The sequence below is a fragment of the Antedon bifida genome, chromosome 7 (assembly GCF_963402885.1).
Source record: "Antedon bifida chromosome 7, ecAntBifi1.1, whole genome shotgun sequence".
Lineage (NCBI taxonomy): Eukaryota > Metazoa > Echinodermata > Crinoidea > Comatulida > Antedonidae > Antedon > Antedon bifida.
The window spans coordinates 736,863-755,389 of NC_136232.1; the positions used below are offsets into that span (position 1 = coordinate 736,863).

At 31.2% G+C, this 18,527-nt stretch overlaps 1 protein-coding gene across 1 annotated transcript; it reads right to left on the reverse strand.

The window, feature by feature from the left end:
* Positions 1-1,674: 1,674 nt before the first annotated feature.
* Positions 1,675-15,875, reverse strand: LOC144849111 (uncharacterized). The gene is made up of 13 exons (XM_078706108.1): positions 15,816-15,875; positions 11,719-11,877; positions 10,888-11,528; positions 8,979-9,080; positions 7,752-7,862; positions 6,684-6,835; positions 5,600-5,714; positions 5,304-5,465; positions 4,793-4,922; positions 3,724-3,867; positions 3,157-3,293; positions 2,855-2,986; positions 1,675-2,113 (listed from the first exon to the last, which is right to left on the reverse strand). Exons 2-13 carry the CDS (start codon positions 11,864-11,866, stop codon positions 1,928-1,930), a joined length of 2,160 nt encoding a protein of 719 aa, XP_078562234.1. The 5' UTR covers positions 11,867-11,877; positions 15,816-15,875; the 3' UTR covers positions 1,675-1,927.
* Between the last annotated feature and the right edge of the window lie 2,652 nt (positions 15,876-18,527).

Sequence of the window (18,527 nt, forward strand, 5' to 3'; positions counted from 1 at the left end):
TCATTATTCAGTTTTAACAAGTACTGAATAAGATAATAAATTTTCCCCAAAAATAATTAAATCATCATGAAAAACAACCACTAAACATTTTCAGCTACTGTACAATAAAATATCTGTAAAAGCTATTAAACTAATAAACATTTTTTGAAAAACCATTTTCTGAATATTTATCACATTTTTACATTCCGAGTACATGAATACATTTTAATATTTCAATAAAAAAAAAACATTTAAAGATGCACTGGCTCCTAAACCTCAACTCCCCCTCCACCAATCCCACAAATCAAATTTGGTTAATTAATTTATTGGCAAATATTTTGTGTAAATTAATGCAATTCATTTTTTTTTAAATTGCCAAATATTTTTTTGCAGCAACATTGCATCTTTAAATATATTAAACAAGGCCATATACATGGCTGCAGTCGCTTGCTCAAGTTAGTGTTTACCGACCAACATAGTGAGACGCGAGTCGCGTTGCACGCGACTAAAAATCAAAAGCATTGTACTGTAAAATTCCTAAGTACTGTACACTAAATATTGCTTTAGCAATAAACTAAAATAAATTCTAATTTTATTCTATAAAATTGCTCCATTCTTTTAATTTGAACAGTGTAAAAATAACACAAACATATTCTCTTACAATTATTATCTTTGATTATGAAACTACGATATCAATCAATTTAAGCATTAAAAAGTTTGTTAAAATATATACCTAAACAATACAATATGATCAAAGCCTGTGTGGTTTGATGACTTTGTGCTCCAGGTCAGTTGAGAGGTGGCTTGTTCAAATCCTGTCCTGAATGATTTTATCACAATTAATGTATGGAATTGTTGAAAGCTATGTTACACAGTATAAATATATCATGTCCTTATTTGGACACTTGTCTTTACCTTATATATTTTATAATATTTTGAAAATAACAAATCTACAATGCATGGTTAAAAATACATTGAAATATCAAATTCTGGGCAGTGTTTTCAAATGTATATGTATACATTTATCACATTTAACATTCATAATATGGCAAGACAATCAATTAAGGCCTGAAAATTTCATTTTCACTTTTTGTTTCGAAAATACTTTACTAAAAGACAACTTAATCTTTAACACAAAATAAATAACATCTATCCAAAATGAAAATGCCTTTTATATGAGGTAAATATTAAAAATTACCTGCATTGAGCCAGATTAGCAACCGAAAGCTGAGGTAGACCTCATCAGATTATATTATATCTAACAGTATTTACTAGTTTAATCATTATTTTTAGCGAACCAGCCAAAAAATTAAATCACTTTAGGATAAAAATGCTATAATATAATTTTATATTTTCATGATTAGGAAATATTTAAATCTTATAAAAATAGATTTTTTCTTTTTATTTTATTGCCAAAAGATTTTATCCTTCGACAAATTATTTACTAAATTTCACTATAAAAGTAGTAACATTTGCACAGTGTATGTTAATAATAAATAAATATAATTTTGTGCAAAACTATTTTGTTAATGGGAAAATCTGAAAACATTATTTTTTAAATTGTTTTATTTTTCTCCAAAGATTCTCTTTACAAAATAAATATGCCAAAAGCTTATTCTTGTACAGTACAGGGAAATATTAATTAATAAATATTATATATAAATAAATAAATAAATATTTATCTATTGAGTCAGGAATGTTTAATGCAGCAAAATAGTTTCTTTGGCAAAGCAATATCATGGAAAGATTTCATAATTTGTTCTAAACAAATAAATAAATTGGAAGCTTTGCCAAAACAAAACGCAGTTGAGAGTATAAGTAAAAAACAGTAATTGTGAATTTCTAAACAAAAAGTGGTATATATGTATATTAAATTCCCAATTATAAATGTTGCTGACCATTTGAAAACTCTAATGAATTGTTTCATTGTTTATGATTGAAAATTTCGTTAATGTAAATTTTGTTTTAGAAAATTTACATGTATAGGAGATTTTTCGTAAAAAATGCAGTGAGTTCTTGCATTCAACATGACTATTCTGTCCTCAGGGTCTTCTGCAAAACAATGTATCAAAAACGACTGTAAACTCTGGTCATTTTTACACCATTCAAAATCTGGTTTATATCCACAGCCAATCTGAATAAAAAAAGATTGTTCAAATTAACTTAATAATGTACAGTACAGAAGGGTAGAAGTGCAGTGGGAAGAGAACAATTGAGGAAAGTGTAAAAACAGTAGCAGTACTACTACTACTACCAATGAGTAGGTAGCACAATTGGTCATGCTTAAAACAAAATTGTGTTTTTTTTCTTGCAATTTATTTTAAATGATTTCACTCTAATGTTATAGCATTAGCATGTAGACTTTAATCTTGACAAAATCACAAATCTAGGCCTATATTTTTAGTCAGTGTTTTTGAATTGATTGGTGTTTGGACTTGCGCATGTGGTGTTTAGACATGTACATGTGGTGGTTAGACATGTACACCTAAATGTGTGTATTTTCACAAGCTAAAATTCAATTCAATTCACATTTATTTACTCATCGTTTATAAATATAATTTCATAGCATAAATGATGGCAAGGATCCTGCATAGAGAAGTTTACACTTCTGTCTTCGCAGGACCCTTTTACATAAAAAACATAAAACAATAAACACAACATAATAGATATAAAATTAAAAAAAGCATTTCCTATTTACATTTTAGAGTTGTTGATCATCATAAAGCGATAGTGTTTTTCTCAATTGATTATTTATACATTTATTTTTCTTAAAAAAGATATTCAGTTTATTACTTCCAGTACATGTGAATTCTTTCTTTATATATATTACTATAGTTAGACTATTATTTGAGAAATCAATAATTAAGGTTTGTACCTTGTTTCTAACAACTTCTGGATGTTCATGAGATAAGGCAAAGAATACAGTTTTCTTGTGAAACAATTCATAGGTTAAAGTACCAACTCCCCAAACATCTGACTGTCTTGTTCTCAACTGTTTCTTACACACCTACAATTTTGGTTACAATAAAAATTCCAAAATTTTAAAAAAAATGTATTCATATTATAATAATTGCCAAAGGACACAACATGGTCTTAATTATGTATTCACAATCTTAACTTCAACACATTCAACACAAAAATTCAAGATAATACTGTACTAGCAAATGTTATACTCACTTCAGTAGGTGTAAGGTGAGGCCTTAGCTGCTTTTTATCATTTGATGTGTAACGCTTTGTACTGTCCAATAAAACAGCACTACTAAAATCATGAAATATCATCCGCTGTCTGGTTACATCAAGGCTAATGTGGTCACCTGAGAGAAGGTGAAAATAAAAAAAAAAGACAAACATGAGTTTTATTCAATGATTTTAATTAATGTTAAACATTATGGTGGCAATACATGTTCACCTAGCATAACATATTTGCAGGAACACTGTAGTATTATTGTTACTTAAAGTTTGGTTCCCACTAGGATGTAATATTGATGTTAGCACAACGTAAGCGATGACCAATGAAAAACGACAGTTTAAATAACTCATAGCTTATGATTTGCCAAATCCCCACATTTACATTTTTGACAATCCGCCAGGATAGTGTCCTGCGTTTTTCTATGCTTGTTTTTGTTTTAAGTAATTTATGCTTTTTGTATTATTGTTTTTATTTTTCTGGATAATAAATGAATATGAATCTGGGAGAAAACATGTATCTACCAGAACCAAATTAAGATAGCAGGTAGTACTTACTAGACCAGTCTAGTAGGATAATCCCTAGGTCTCGGAGATGGACAGCCACCATACAGGCCTGGTCAATGTAACTTAGTCTATTGTTCTCTAGAGTCTTTATGTCTTGCATACTGCCAGAGTTGATTAGACTTTTCAATGAACCACCTAAAGTACATTATTATGAAATTAAATACAGCACATTAATGCTTAAAAAGTCATCGTCAAACAAGACTTAAAGATGTATTGTTCTCCAAAAGCATGAAAAATGAAGATTTAAGTAAATCAGAGTTTGAATATGTTATTTTGTAGTTTTGATAAAGTTAATCACTTCTGTAGAAAAAAGAAACGAAAACAAATTTTTTTTTTCTCTTATAAAATGACAAAATAAATGGTTAAATTCAACCAAAAACACATTGGCTGGCAGCCAATTTAACCATTTTTTGCTTTAAATTACATTTTTCTTCAGGTAAATACATACAATTTTTGGTCAAAGTGGATAATTATTATGCTACATTAAAATGGCATATTCAACAAAAATTATTTTTTCAGGGGGACAATACATCTTTAATAAAATCTTTGAAATTGAAAATACAGAAACCCTAAAAATGAATCCGCATTTTTTAGGGCAATATGTTGTCAATAATAAGAATTTGTGATGGTTGGAAACAAGCCTAAAACTAGACTAGACTAGTTATAATCTTTTTTATATTGTTAGTATTTTATACGAGCGCCATCAGCAGGCTTTTTTTATTACTGTCTGTATGACACGCCATGTATGCCAATTTTCTTACTAATATTAAGCTGAAACACCATCTAGAACCTAGGCTAGGCAAAAACCAAAAAGTAACAGTGTACAATGATATGTACATATTTTGATTAGTATATTTGTGGAAATGTGCGAATGTAAGTCAATTTGACTGCAGTGTATCAACATATGTCTTTGGTGCTGTACGTACTTGTTGCTAAAAGCGGAAGAGCAGACGTGAAATGGCACAAGGGGAAGAAACAGAGTTGAGGGATGAAAGTTGAACGAAGGATTACTTGTTGTTAAAAATGTCAATTTTTTTCCAAAATTGTGGTCCTATCGTACCTTCAACAAGACTTGTACATATGTAACCAGCATTGTCATTGACTCTATACCACAGATGATAAGCAATTTGAGGGAGTCTATTTTGATTCACCTTGCTCAAGATGTTTTTAATCTCGTCCCGGTTTTCTGTCTGTATTTCAAAGAGATTATATTTTTTGATCCACAGCATAATAATATAGGTTACTGTATGTACAAAATAATACATTATGACTTGATAAAATCTAGTGTTAAGATATGAGCACAAGAAGGAAGCAACAATTACTGCACCAACACTTGCTGGTCTATTCAAGTTTTGGGCAAGACACCTGATTAAGCAGCTCTCTGACATAGTAGTTCTACTATATGACCCAAATTGTACTGGGAAGGTTTTAAACTACATTTGAAAACTGTCCTGGAGTGGGGATGGGGAAAGTGGTGCAAAGGTAATGGGGTATCAAAATGTGAGCCAAATGGTTTAAACTACGTTTGATTTGGTATCTTGGTATACAATAATACAAATAAAAACACTTACTGATACGCAAAACTGCTTAATAGCATACGGAGAAGAACGATTGACCATTAATTGTACAGTAGTGAAAATACCAAATCCACATGGCTCTTGTAGAAAATCATTCAACAAATACAACTTCTTTGTATCTCGTTTTGTCCAAATACCATCAAAGTCCTGTCCTTTCTAAATTGTTCAAATTTGAATAAAAAAAATATTATGTACAGTACAGGTACTGTATAGGTTGTTGTGTGACATGTGATGTTTGTAGTGTTTAGTAGGATGCATGTGGATAGAATAAAATACTGTATAATACTTACCCATTCATAATCATGTTCTTCTCGCAACCATCCAAATTCTAATACTGTCATTAGTACTCTTTTTTCAAAAATGGTGTAAAGTTTAGCAAGAGAGTGATCTTCTGTTCTACCAGAACTATGAGGGAGAGAGAAATAACAGTAACTAGATTTTATTTAGCATTTGAAAAATTATGGGTGATATTCGAGATAAAAACAGAGATAACAAGTACACACAATTTTTTAGGTTTATCCACACAAAGAAATGCAACATGCATGTACAGTATGTTAAATGAAATATGCAGAAGTTGATATATGCCATCCCATGTCAGACCTGAATACATTTATGTTGAATTTTGTCATATAGAATATACAGTATATACAGATACAGTACTATAGTATATATGGCGTAAAATACTGTAGGTTAAATTACGGGAACAATCTAATATTGAAATTGGAAATAAAATTGGACACATACAGTAGGGATGAGATACGTGTTCTTATTATAAGCCAAGTGGTGGTAGTAAGAATGTGTGCTAAAGTGTGAAATTCAGATTGGTATCGCATCGTAATTGTTCAGTCATACTGTGTAGCACTTTGACATGTCTAGTCTACTTCTATTTTGTGATTAATTGACCAATCACAACAGGTTAACAATAATGACATTTGATTAATTATGGGTGAGCTAATTAATACAAAACAATATTAATAATATTGAGTTATTGACAAATATGTGTGATAAATATCTGAATTAGGTTTCCATTAAACACATAACTGTACTCAGAATATTATGCCATAATGCCATTATGTGCAACACAGAGCATGTGCATCCATTTTATGGACATGTTACTTTACTTCCCACTATGATGTAGACTTTGAGTTGCGTTACGTCATTGGGTTGTGTCATAGTGGGAACCAAGCATTAGTAGAGCCTATTTCTAATATTGGAACTTTACATGGCACAAAATATGGGTTTTTTTTATTTTATGTTTTATTTAGTGTACACAGTACTCAAGTTGAGTCTAAATAGTACTGTAGGCCTACATGTAGTAATATTATTATCTAATAGTAAAATTTAAGTACTGTTTAAAAAATGCTTAAAACATACTATTGTTTAAAAAAGTTACAAAATGGAACAGGGCACTTGAACTCCTCGCAGATCTTGCTATGATGGTAAAACAAAGCAACGACACGGTCACATTTCATACATGGGACGCCATTTGACAAACACATCTTTAGGTGTGTAATCACACTGTGTACCTGAAAATAAAAAGATATTAATTTTACAGTACTTCATATCAAGGAAGTTATCAACCTATATTTAACAATACAAGATATTGTACTATGTAAATAATTCAAGATAAAAGAAAAATTGGATAGCACTCTATAGACTACTGTAGTTGAAAGTGCTGTGTAAATTGTGTTGGTATAGCTGTAACAAACTCTGACTATAATATTATTTATGATAATACCTTGTACCATACAAATGAGCGCTTAAAATAAGTGCCTTTTGTCTGAACACTACAAATTTGTGCATGCGGTGAACATAACCATACTATCAAGTTCAAGTTCAAGTTCAATAACATTTATTTAAATAATACTAATATCAGGAAATAAAAAATACTATCAGGATGTTTTTTTTACCATTATTTGTAATTTATTCAATATCGAAAGTTATTTCCAATCAGTGAAGAGTTAACTCTACCCTGTTTCCAATATAAACAATATTTTTCCATGCCACAGTAATTGAGTAATTGGTACAAAAGTACTGTATGAATTGAATGTGAATTGCAGTACAGTATATGATAATGCACTTGTCAATTGTATGACCCATTATACGACCCCCGGGAGAGGTGCGTCATGGGTGCGTCATTTACAAATAATTACTGACGCAGGGGTGCGTCAAAAAACCTAGATGGTACGTCAAATCAATGACCAATGGTGTGTCAATGTCCGTCACTTTACCACCCAAAATATCATAAAAAACATGGTCACAGTGCGTCAAAATGGGTGCGTCATGGTCACCTAAAGGTAAGTCACATTATTGATGCATGGGTGCGTCATGGTATTTATAAGGTATGACGCACATCGGACAAATGACGCACCTCTCCCGGGGGTCGTATAGTGGGTCATACAATTGACATGTGCATAATGGGCATTGGTAATGCTAGTATACCTGGTTACATTGTTGTTCAATACAATTTTGAACTTTACACAGAGATTTCAAATGCAGACACTCCAGTTGGCAACATTTAGTATTGTTGAAACCAAGACCATCTACTCCATGCTGTAACAATACATAGATTGAATGTTATTTATATATATAAATTATATTGGTCTTTTATTGCAAAATTCATCATATAAGGTAAAGTAGCCTGAAAAAATTACTATTGAAAAACAAAAATATTACAATTTTGATTAAAAGACATATGTTGTATACAGTATTTAATTATTATTATTATAAAAAATTTATTAAATTATTAACTAACATTTTGACAAGAGTAGGTATTGAAGATTTACGTCTTCAAATTTATTAATATTATCCGATCACTAGTAAAAAATAAATTAATTGAAGATGTGATCACTGTTGTTATTCCTTTCAAAGAACTGTACATTCATGAGTGTGTGTTTGCTGAATCTATACACTATGAGTGGATAAAGAGTATATTTAAAAATTGTTCCTCTTTGTACCCATCCTCTTCCCCATCCCTCAACCTTTAATGTTACATAAAAAAAGTGTCAGTAATAATTGTTTAGAATTTTCAATTGTTATGCTTACTCCAACTCTGTTATCCTGCTACAGAAAACAAATTGTGTATGATATTATTTACAGTATATTTGTAAGTAAGTTCAAATCATTCTTATTCTGATTTCTTAATTAGGCCAAAATTTATCTACAAATTTACAATAATTTTTCTGTGAAATCAATGAAACTTGAAAGAATGTACTATATTGTAAAACATCACTAACATTTTAAGTAGATTTAATTATATATTGGTATTTCCTATTGAGGTCTTATTTGTAATACAATAGAAATAAAATTGTTTTTATAAGATATTGATAAAATGTCAAAGTTAAAAATCAATCATGCATAATTTGAGCAAGCAAGACAATCACTAGTCTACTTTTACAACATGGGAGTATAACAATATACCTCCAGGGAAATTTAGCAATACCAGATTTTAGCTTTAAAGCACGGTTATTTGATTAAATACAAGCTTTAAGAATGAATAATATATGTATATAAAGTTTCAAGTTTCGGAGAATACAATTATATTTGCTGCATGTAAGCAAATGGAAATGAAAAATGAGTGTAAGTATGAGCTACAATGGCTAGAAACAGAAAATAAATATGTTTTTTCAATTGTATTTATTCATAGGGATTTGCAAAAAAAAATCATACTTGTGCAGTATCCAATGGTGGATCATCCAGAAATGATGCATTGACTTCAATTGATTCCTCATGCTGTATGCTGCTTATATTGGACACTTGCCTATTAAATTCCTTGAAACAAAAAGCAAAGCAAAAATTAAACATAGCTCCATGATGCAAGGCATGAAATAAAAAATGACTGGGGTAATAATGTTCAGCACTTAGAGGTTTCACAACATTAGGATCTATATAAATCCAGGATATTATTATTATTATCTATATTATTCATTCATTTCATTTTCATTCATTTATAATATTGTGCCTTTTTAAATTTGTAAAGATTTTGAATTGTTCGTTTTAATGAAGTAGTACAGTATTTTTCATAGGAATTTGAAAATACTTGTGCAGTATTCATGGGATAATCAAGATATTCTGATGCAACTTCAATTGATTCTTCGTTTTGTATGCTGCTTATGATACAACTATTTGACACTTTTCTAAGTTCCTTTTAAAACATACAGCAAAGGAAAAAAGGTACATAAACGAAATGAAATTTTTAAGGATACATAACCTATTAAGAATACATATCTATATTATTCATTTCATTTATTTATCGGTGCTTTTTTTTAATTTGCAACAATTGTAATGTTTTAATTGTTAATATTCGAGCAATGAATTTCTAAATTTCTGAGATCAATAAATTATACAGATTATTGGTAATAATGTTAACAATTATAATACAGTAATAATTGTTAAATTAATTATTATTGATAAATGAATGAATGATTTATGACTTTGAAAGGTTTATTGTTTGTTCTTTTTATGAATCTAAATGTAATTTTATAGAACATTTTAAAAATATATTGGTACATTAACGTTTGAGCTATTTAATTTACTGTATTTTTTTATGGCAATAAAATATACAATGGCAATAAACCTCCTTTATTGCTGATACGCAACATACTGCAGGCCTAAAGCGTATCACCTATTGTTTGTTATTGTTATATTTGATATACCATTTGTATGAATTTGAAAAGGTTATCACATCAGCATTGTAAAGTGTTATTACAGCGTGTTCTTCAAAACTTGTTGTTCAAAGGTCAATATATTTGTGCATTTTGTTGATTGATTTAAATTTTAAATATGATTTATTAAAACATGGTTGAAATGACTAAGTTACTGTAGGCGTGGTGACAATTACAATGTTTATGGTTTACATTTAAAGTATTTTGTACATAAAAATAGATAAAAAATTTGAGACAATTCTACCACCTGCAACTCAGAACTACTACAACCTGAGGACAAGTGACAGCCACAACAAGAATCAGAATGGAATTAGAGGACTGCCAATATTTACACAGTACTATATTTATGTTGTTTTATTTTAAACATCCCGTCATAAATGCATTTTTTCTCTATAGAAAAGTACTACTCTTCAAAGGCCAGCTTAGGACAACTAGGGAAACGGTTGGAGTAGTTTGGGGAATAATTTTATATAATCATAAACACCATGTACCCTACAGTAGTATTGAAGCATGATTTCAAAGCCTAAAATCAAAATTGAATTGAAAATGGTCAATGACACTGGAACTCAGTGCCTGTTAAGTGCAAAGCAAATACGTTATTCAAAGCGGGGAGTTAAAAAACATAGTCTGACCAACTATCTTTATTTACATTCGCTAGATAGTTAAGGCCAATTTACACAGACAAGCGATAATGGTAAGCAAAAATCGCGTAGCTTGTCCCACGTAACATCTGTATCTGTAACCGCCCGTCCACTTTTGTGTGAAAGGTCATAAGAAATATCATAGATTCTTTATTTTTATTACCGTTACAGATCGTCTGTAAATTGGCCTTTAGTGGGAATTTTCAATCACCAGACTTTAGTAAAAAAGCAAAAGTTCTTCGGTCTAATCTAAAAAAAACAAAAAAAACTCACTTGTATTTCCTTTAAGTCTTTTTCATCCAATTCAAAAGAATCACTTGATTCCAATGGCATGTGATTATCTGGATTTGCTTCCTTATCACCAGTAATTTCCTTTTTAGAAGAAAGAATAACTTCACTTTTTTCTGCTTTGCTAATTTCAGTATTACAATCATGAAGTGCTTTTTTGTGCGAAGATGTTCCAGATCGTCTACAATACTCTAGTGTACTGTTCAACTGTTGTAAATCTGCACTGCTAAATTTTTGGTCCTTACTTTTCATGACTCCAATTGATTCAGTTATTTTCTGGTTGCATTGTGCTATCTCTGGTTTGTATTTATACATCTTTTGAATCTTTGAAGGGTTATCAAAAGAATCAGTTCTGCTTCTCTTTCTTCCATTAGACGGTTTCTCATTTTGATTTACCTCCGTAGTATTCTCGTGCAGTCTCTCATTTTTTCCTTCTTCTGCAATGAAATTAACGTCTAAAAACGTTGAGGATCTTCTTCTGTTGTTGCCACTGTACCCACTCTCAACGCTGGCACCCAGAACAGATTCATCTTGTGAGACTTCCGCCGATCCACTTCCTCTACCACTTGATACTGACCTGAAGTGTTGTCTTCGTTCTTCCACAGAAGTATTTTTGTCTGAAGGAGCTGGAAAATATTGAAAGAAAACATTTAGATTGAAAGCAATGAGCATTCTAGCAAGGATAAAGCTTATAGGACCAGAAAATTAGCACATGAAATAATAATAAATAACAAATTGTCTCCATATTCCAAGTATTTCTCTGTTTGACAAGAAAAACAAAATGACAAAACAAATTATACCAAAGAAGTTACATACATTCATTTTCAAAGCTGTTCTGTCTTTGAAGAGATCCATGGCATTCATTAGGTTTAGTAACCAAAATGCAGCAAGTACCAGTACTGTTGTTATTGTTCCGCTGCTCATCTTGGATGGAATGTCCACTAATGTTATTATAGTTTGACATCTTGCCTCTTGCTATGTATATTAATAATATTGTGTATTAAACTTTAAAGTACATATTAAATACATGAGCATGCACAACAGTGAGTGAATATAGCTTAACATTTAGCTTAATATCTCTTTGTTGTGTTTGTGTGTTTTTTTTTGTTTGTTTTTTTTTTCATTTTCTGTCTCAAACTGTCATTTTTTGTTAATGTAATGCGTCCGTATAATATGTTTTATGTTTATGCTTAGGACTACAAAGACAAGCCACTTTGGCTTCTGTGTATCTTAACCCATAAACTTTGTAAAATATTGAATATTGAATAAATGTTGTTGTATCATGTTTCTAAGCAAAGATTTATTAGTACAGTAGGCCCATTGTAGGCCTATTACAAGCACATTAAAAACAGTGGACAAGAAAACTTCAAACTCGGACTATTTATCACCTAAAGCCTATGGATACCCGCTGATCCCCAACTATCTATAATGCAATGCCAGTAATTTGACCAATCACAAGCTATATAGATTAGCGAACGGTCACTTGTCATTGGTTGATTAGTTATTTTGTTGCATCATTGTTTGATTATTGTTGATATTTCTGGGTTTGGTTATTATCTAGGAGGCTTGATTGGCTTTTAAAAGGTATAGTTATATCATAAATAATATATGTCAATTGATATCAATTTGATCTGTGTGTGTGGGATGTATATCTCTTTGATTTATGTTTTACATGTAGGCCTACAAATTGCACTGGACTAATACAAAACAAGTATGTATTGAATATTAAAGGATGTTAATCAAATTTATTGCAACTAGGACGCACAAAGAATGTTACCACAGTGACAATGACGTTCTCTAGTCGCTTGTGATTGGTTGGCGTTGTGCGTTAAAATGTGTGCTCATTTTCGGGAACTTAAAAAAAAAAGTTTAGCTCAGTTGATTGCTGTTTGCTAATTTATTGTCGTTAAAGTGGCGTGATACACTGATTGATTTTCAAATATGATTCGATAATTCACGAAGCGAACCAAATTTACTAAAATTAAACGGTAAACAGCATCAACGCCAGCTAACTAGATATAAACCTCTCCTCCTACACTGTCAGTGCGCGACGGTGGTGAAAGGAGAAAAAAATAATAAGCTTGTTGTGTGATCGATCTTATTAGTAGTAGGCCTAAGCAGTCGGAGAGCCGCGTTGGGAAATATGACCGTTATCGCTGAATTTTCGACTTCGCATGACGTCATAAATTTTAGAAGCCCTCTCTCGGCACAGAAGTATCAACGTTTCGCGCGAAAACATTAGCATAAAGTATACGTCATTTAATAGCTGTTTAATAAACATTAGTAGGCGAAAAATTAACCATATATGGTAAGATCAGTTCCTTATATGTTTAAGATGTCGCAGGTCACCTAATTTTCTGAATAATTTGTTGGATTTGTTGTCAGCGACAATTTCTTTCCAAAGTTCATGTGCGTCCGTCAAAACTGAAGTTTTCTAACAGGTGTTTGTTTACAAATTTTCCATTAGTGGGATTTGCATCCCATACAGTGAATTACCAAAAAACCGACGTATATGGATAGAGTAAGTATCAATAGTCTGTTTTACGTTAAAATTGGCTTGAAACCCTATTTAAGCTTCCTATAGCGAACATTTTAAAAAAGGTCCTCATGTCATATATTGTTACGTCTCGCGGCACTAGTTCCGTCGTGTGTGGTGCATGGTGTGTTGATTGTGGTTGTTGTAGGTGAGTATATGCACGACCTGGTGGATCGTTGTCGTATTATATCGGCCTAGGCCTAGTAACATGTTCTGTTAATAATTTAAATACTTTAGTTACAATTTAGTATTATTAAAGTATCGTTACAATCCTACTCTATATTGAAGATGCATTTGGAAGTTTTAAAAAGATAATTAAGCAAATCGCAGCCTGATACAGGTATAGGCCTACCTATTCTATATAGTTAAATATTTATTAATAGTAAAATTATTGACAACTGAGGGGTACAATTTATTTATAATATTAATAATTATTACAATAAACAGACATAAGGAAATTTTGTATTTGCTGCTTTTTCATGGTAGGCCTATATCTGAAAATGTTTTCAGGTTGTTGAATAATTATACTGTATAACGATGCAATGTTTTGTTCATATCATAGTGACAATTATTTAAATAGTTTCATTCATTACATTTCAGCTATTCATTTTCCTTTTAGGTTTTTTGTTGGTATCAAGACTCGACGATTTTCTGTCTCGTTCTTCAATATGAGGCTGGACGGTGGAAGCTGTAATGGTTTTCTCGATTTCAATATCATTGCTGCAGCTGATAGTTTTTCATTTTATTCGCTAATAATAATATAAATTAAACATATACATTCATGCGCATTCAAGTTTTAGAAGCGTTTCAGATCAGTCAATGATAAGATATAAATTAAGTTGCAATTGATTGATTGATTTACTTTATTAACCAGAGTCACACAGATACATACAATATAAACATATAAAACAATCATAAAATCAGTACAACCGTAAGACTCACGTAAGTTAATATGATATAGGCTAAGGCCTAGCTAGTTTGTTATGTTTGATGAACAAGGTGCTATTTAAATAATATATACAGTAGTAGTAGTATTTACTATTTATATCAGTATTGTTTGAAAGATATTTGTATTAAAAACTGCTTTTTCACATTCTGTATACGTTAAAAAAAAATTGGTTGCTTGTGTGAAATGCAAGTTGTATCTAATAAAGTAATATTTATATACAAGTAAATGATGGACTTATATTTTTATATCTTGGTTTCAGCTGGGCCCATAATTATCTTTTTTAAAAACATGACCATATAAAAATACACGTTTGAGTCTCTGAAACAAACATGCCCGATTTTATAAAACATTCCCCATATATAAATTGAAAATGGGTTATTTATTTTTATTTTTCCATTTATTGTTTTTTTAACAGTTTTTTATTTGTTCTGGGCCTAGTTTCTCCTTCAGGCTTCTTCTTGCTTGGTATATGAGCAGAGCTGGGATAGACCTACCACCAGCCTAGACTATAGAATATCCAGCTACTATTATTAACACTCACTAGGGTAGGCCTACCTATCTAATATTAGTATTATATCAGAATTACTCAGCCTAGCTAGGCCTAGAAAATACTATTTTTAGGCCTAGCTAGGCTAGAAATCAAGTAAGTAATTATAGTAGGTAGCCTTTCCTAGCTCAGAAACCAAATAGAACAATAATCGGGGAGCAAATTGAAATCTTAGGCCTATGACGTAATACGCCTGCATGAAAACCGTATTGAACACAGACACGATTCGGTCCGGGACGATTCGTACCAGCTTCGTAAAACGTAAACAAAGTTTCAAAATGGCGATTTTTCGATCGAAACAGAACAGAAATGTAGTAGGTTTGGTTTGATTAGTGGGAGTTGCATCCCAAGAAAGCTTAAAATTAGATTTTTATTTTAATAGATAGCTTAATAGTTTATCTTGAAAGGATTTTAAATTCGCTTTGAAACCTTATCTAGAAAATATGAAATTTAATGATTTTTTACCATCATTTAAAAAAAAATTAAAGTAAAAAAGTTTATACATAAAATAATGATATTTCTTGAAACAAAAAATCTGTGGAATTTAGATCACAGTTTTTATCATTATTTACGCTTGTAGTTCAACTATTGAAATACGTTTATTGATTTCATTTAATATCAAAATTATACCATTTTCTAAGTGTACTAAAATAGCAAAAATTCCAACATTTTCCACGAAGCGCGCCCTCACAATGAATGAAATCAGTGATGCGTTACCAACGCGGCTTTCCGACTGTAAGTATAAATAATACGATAGGCCTGGGCCTAAACTAATTGGCTTAATACTACATTTAGTTAAATAATACAATACAAAAATCAATAACCTTTTATAAATGTAACAGTTTAATCTAAAACGAAGCCAAATTAGTATAAATATTTACGATTTTAGCTGGAAAGCATCCTCCACCACTGGCACTGCTGCATCATGAATAGAAGATCTCGGGAAATTACACCACACTGTACCACCGTGAGTACTCGACTCACAGAAAAAATTATAGTACGCTTCATTGATCATAAAACGATTAATCTGATTGGATAACTGCCTGTTGAATATTTATAATTTCTGGTGAATGTTGATTTCATGGATTTCATTGGTTTCATGGAAATACTAATACAGTACAATATTGATACCTTGTATTTCCTTGAACAGACAAATGGATCACCCACCATAAAAACTTCCGCCTGACCATGATTTATGAGTCCATTTCTTAACAACTCTTCCCTTTCTCTCAAATCATGGAGTTATAAAATTAATTTTATAAATCCATGCTCAAATTAAACAAGCTACATTGGCCTATAATATAATTGTTTTAGTTTATGGTTTCCCATCATAATAGTATTAGTATAAGTGAAAAGATCTTTTGTGCCGCGCCTTAAAGCAGGTATATTCAAGAGGACAGAATAATTAGGAAGCTATATCAAGCTGAAGATACTACTAAAGGCTGACAGAATTGGGAACTTGGAAACTTGGAATGGATCATGCTCGGCGTTTTTTTTTCTGAAGGCCTATCCATTAGTTTTTAGATTATAAAATCGTTCACATACAAACTCAACACATTCTGCCCCCGGCGGACTGAGAACTTTATTTGGTGGAATGATTATATTACAATAAAAGCATGGAGATACTAATTTAATCTGTTCCATGATAGGCCTACGAGGGGGTCTTCACCGAGCAGCAGGGTATTCCCCTTTTCTACGAACAAAAGGGAGATTTGTCCATTATAATATAGGCTATAACCAGAGTGTACAGCAAGTTGAATGTCGGCTAAGCAAACTTGTCCGGTCGATTGTCTGTTGTTGCGTAAACTCGTAGTTTTTTTAAGTCAATTGCAAAATATATATATATGACCTATAAACGAGAAATGCGGTTTGTAAATCAGAGTTGTTCCCACGCACAATGTGTAGAGAAGGTTAGTCATTAGGTGCGATCGTTGTCGAAATTGTTAATATAAAAAGAAATCATGGGCCTATTGTGAATGGGTAACGGGGAATTTCCCACCATGAAAAGAAATAGTTTCTACGTTAGTCTATAATGTTGACCTACATTACGGTAGAATAGATTATTGCAAACTGGTATGCCATGGATAGAGGAAACTATTCATGCCGGACGCACGATACATAATATGACCATGGAGTAATTAATAACCTTATTACTCCACCCATGATATGACGGTGCATGGTGCATATTTCGGTAGGCCTACTATGTCTTCATAAAACATTCCAAGACATTTATTTAAAAACGAAAAATTGTGTAACGTACCCAGCACTACCAATAAAGGTTATAAAACTACAGTATATTTATTATTGTCGTTTCTAACAGCCTATGACTGTTGGTGTGGAGAATTGATAATCTTAAAACAGTGTAGGCCTACCACCTCCTTTTATTATGTGGTTATCGACACCGTCAATATAACAAATTTGTACATTAACTGTAAATGAGCGTACTGACTTACATAATTAGGTCCACATTAAAACTCTCTAATCGCGCACAGTGACCATGGAGCTATAAAATGTTATAGCTCCATGCAGTGACAGATAAAAATGTATTTAGATTGCAACACTTCAAATAAATATGTCATCAATATAAACGGGAAGACGCTTTTTTGTCTATTAAAAGCATAAATAACGAATATAAATAATTTGGCCATTAATGCATGAATTCTGTTTTAGGGTGTCCGATTTCAGGATAACCTGATGATGACGTAAGATCGGATCGGAAGCAGTCGATTCAGGAAAAAATTGAGGTGGGAGGGGTGTCAAAAATTATGAAATGCTAATTTAGAATTATTTATAACTTAGATCTTTCATATATTTGATGAGATATTAATGAATGCGTTTTGTTTCTATTAAAAACATATCAAATTTCAATAAATATCAACGAATATAAATAATTTGGAGGCCATATTAATGCATAAATTCTGTTTTGCTGGGTGTCCGATTTAACAATAATATGATGATGACGTAAGATCGGATCGGAAGCAGTAGATTTATGAGGAACTTAAGGACGGGGAAAGATGGGTTAAATATCGTATTAAATGGTAATTTAAAGTTTGAAAAATCTTTTATATATTTCATGAGATATTAATGGAAATACAACGATGAAAACAACATCTGTTCTATATTTATTTAATGTCCTTCAATGTTGAATTTCATAAGAAACCAATCCCCATTAGTTTTCGTATACAATAAGTTCCCCTCAGTTGAACATAAAAATTAACAGTTAATTAATTAATTAACAGGCTACATTAAAAAAATCAATTAAAACACGTTGACGTAATTTTGAAAATGCATCTCTACAAACATTTAGATTATTTAGCCACTGAAATTATAGAAAATTTAAATTGCAATCATTGATCATACACATCCATATACGACATGCATGATCGCAATATTTCACATTAGGAAGCCAAAATGACAAACATACTATGAAAGCTGAAATAAATCTCCATATTTTCTATGAGATTTCAGCGAGGACGGACAAGTCTCTTAAGTTAGTTCACCATTAATTCGGCGTTCAATTTTTGAAAACTGAAAACGCACGTATTTCACGTATGAAACGCCATATGTGCCAAAATATTTATCTATTTGCTGAT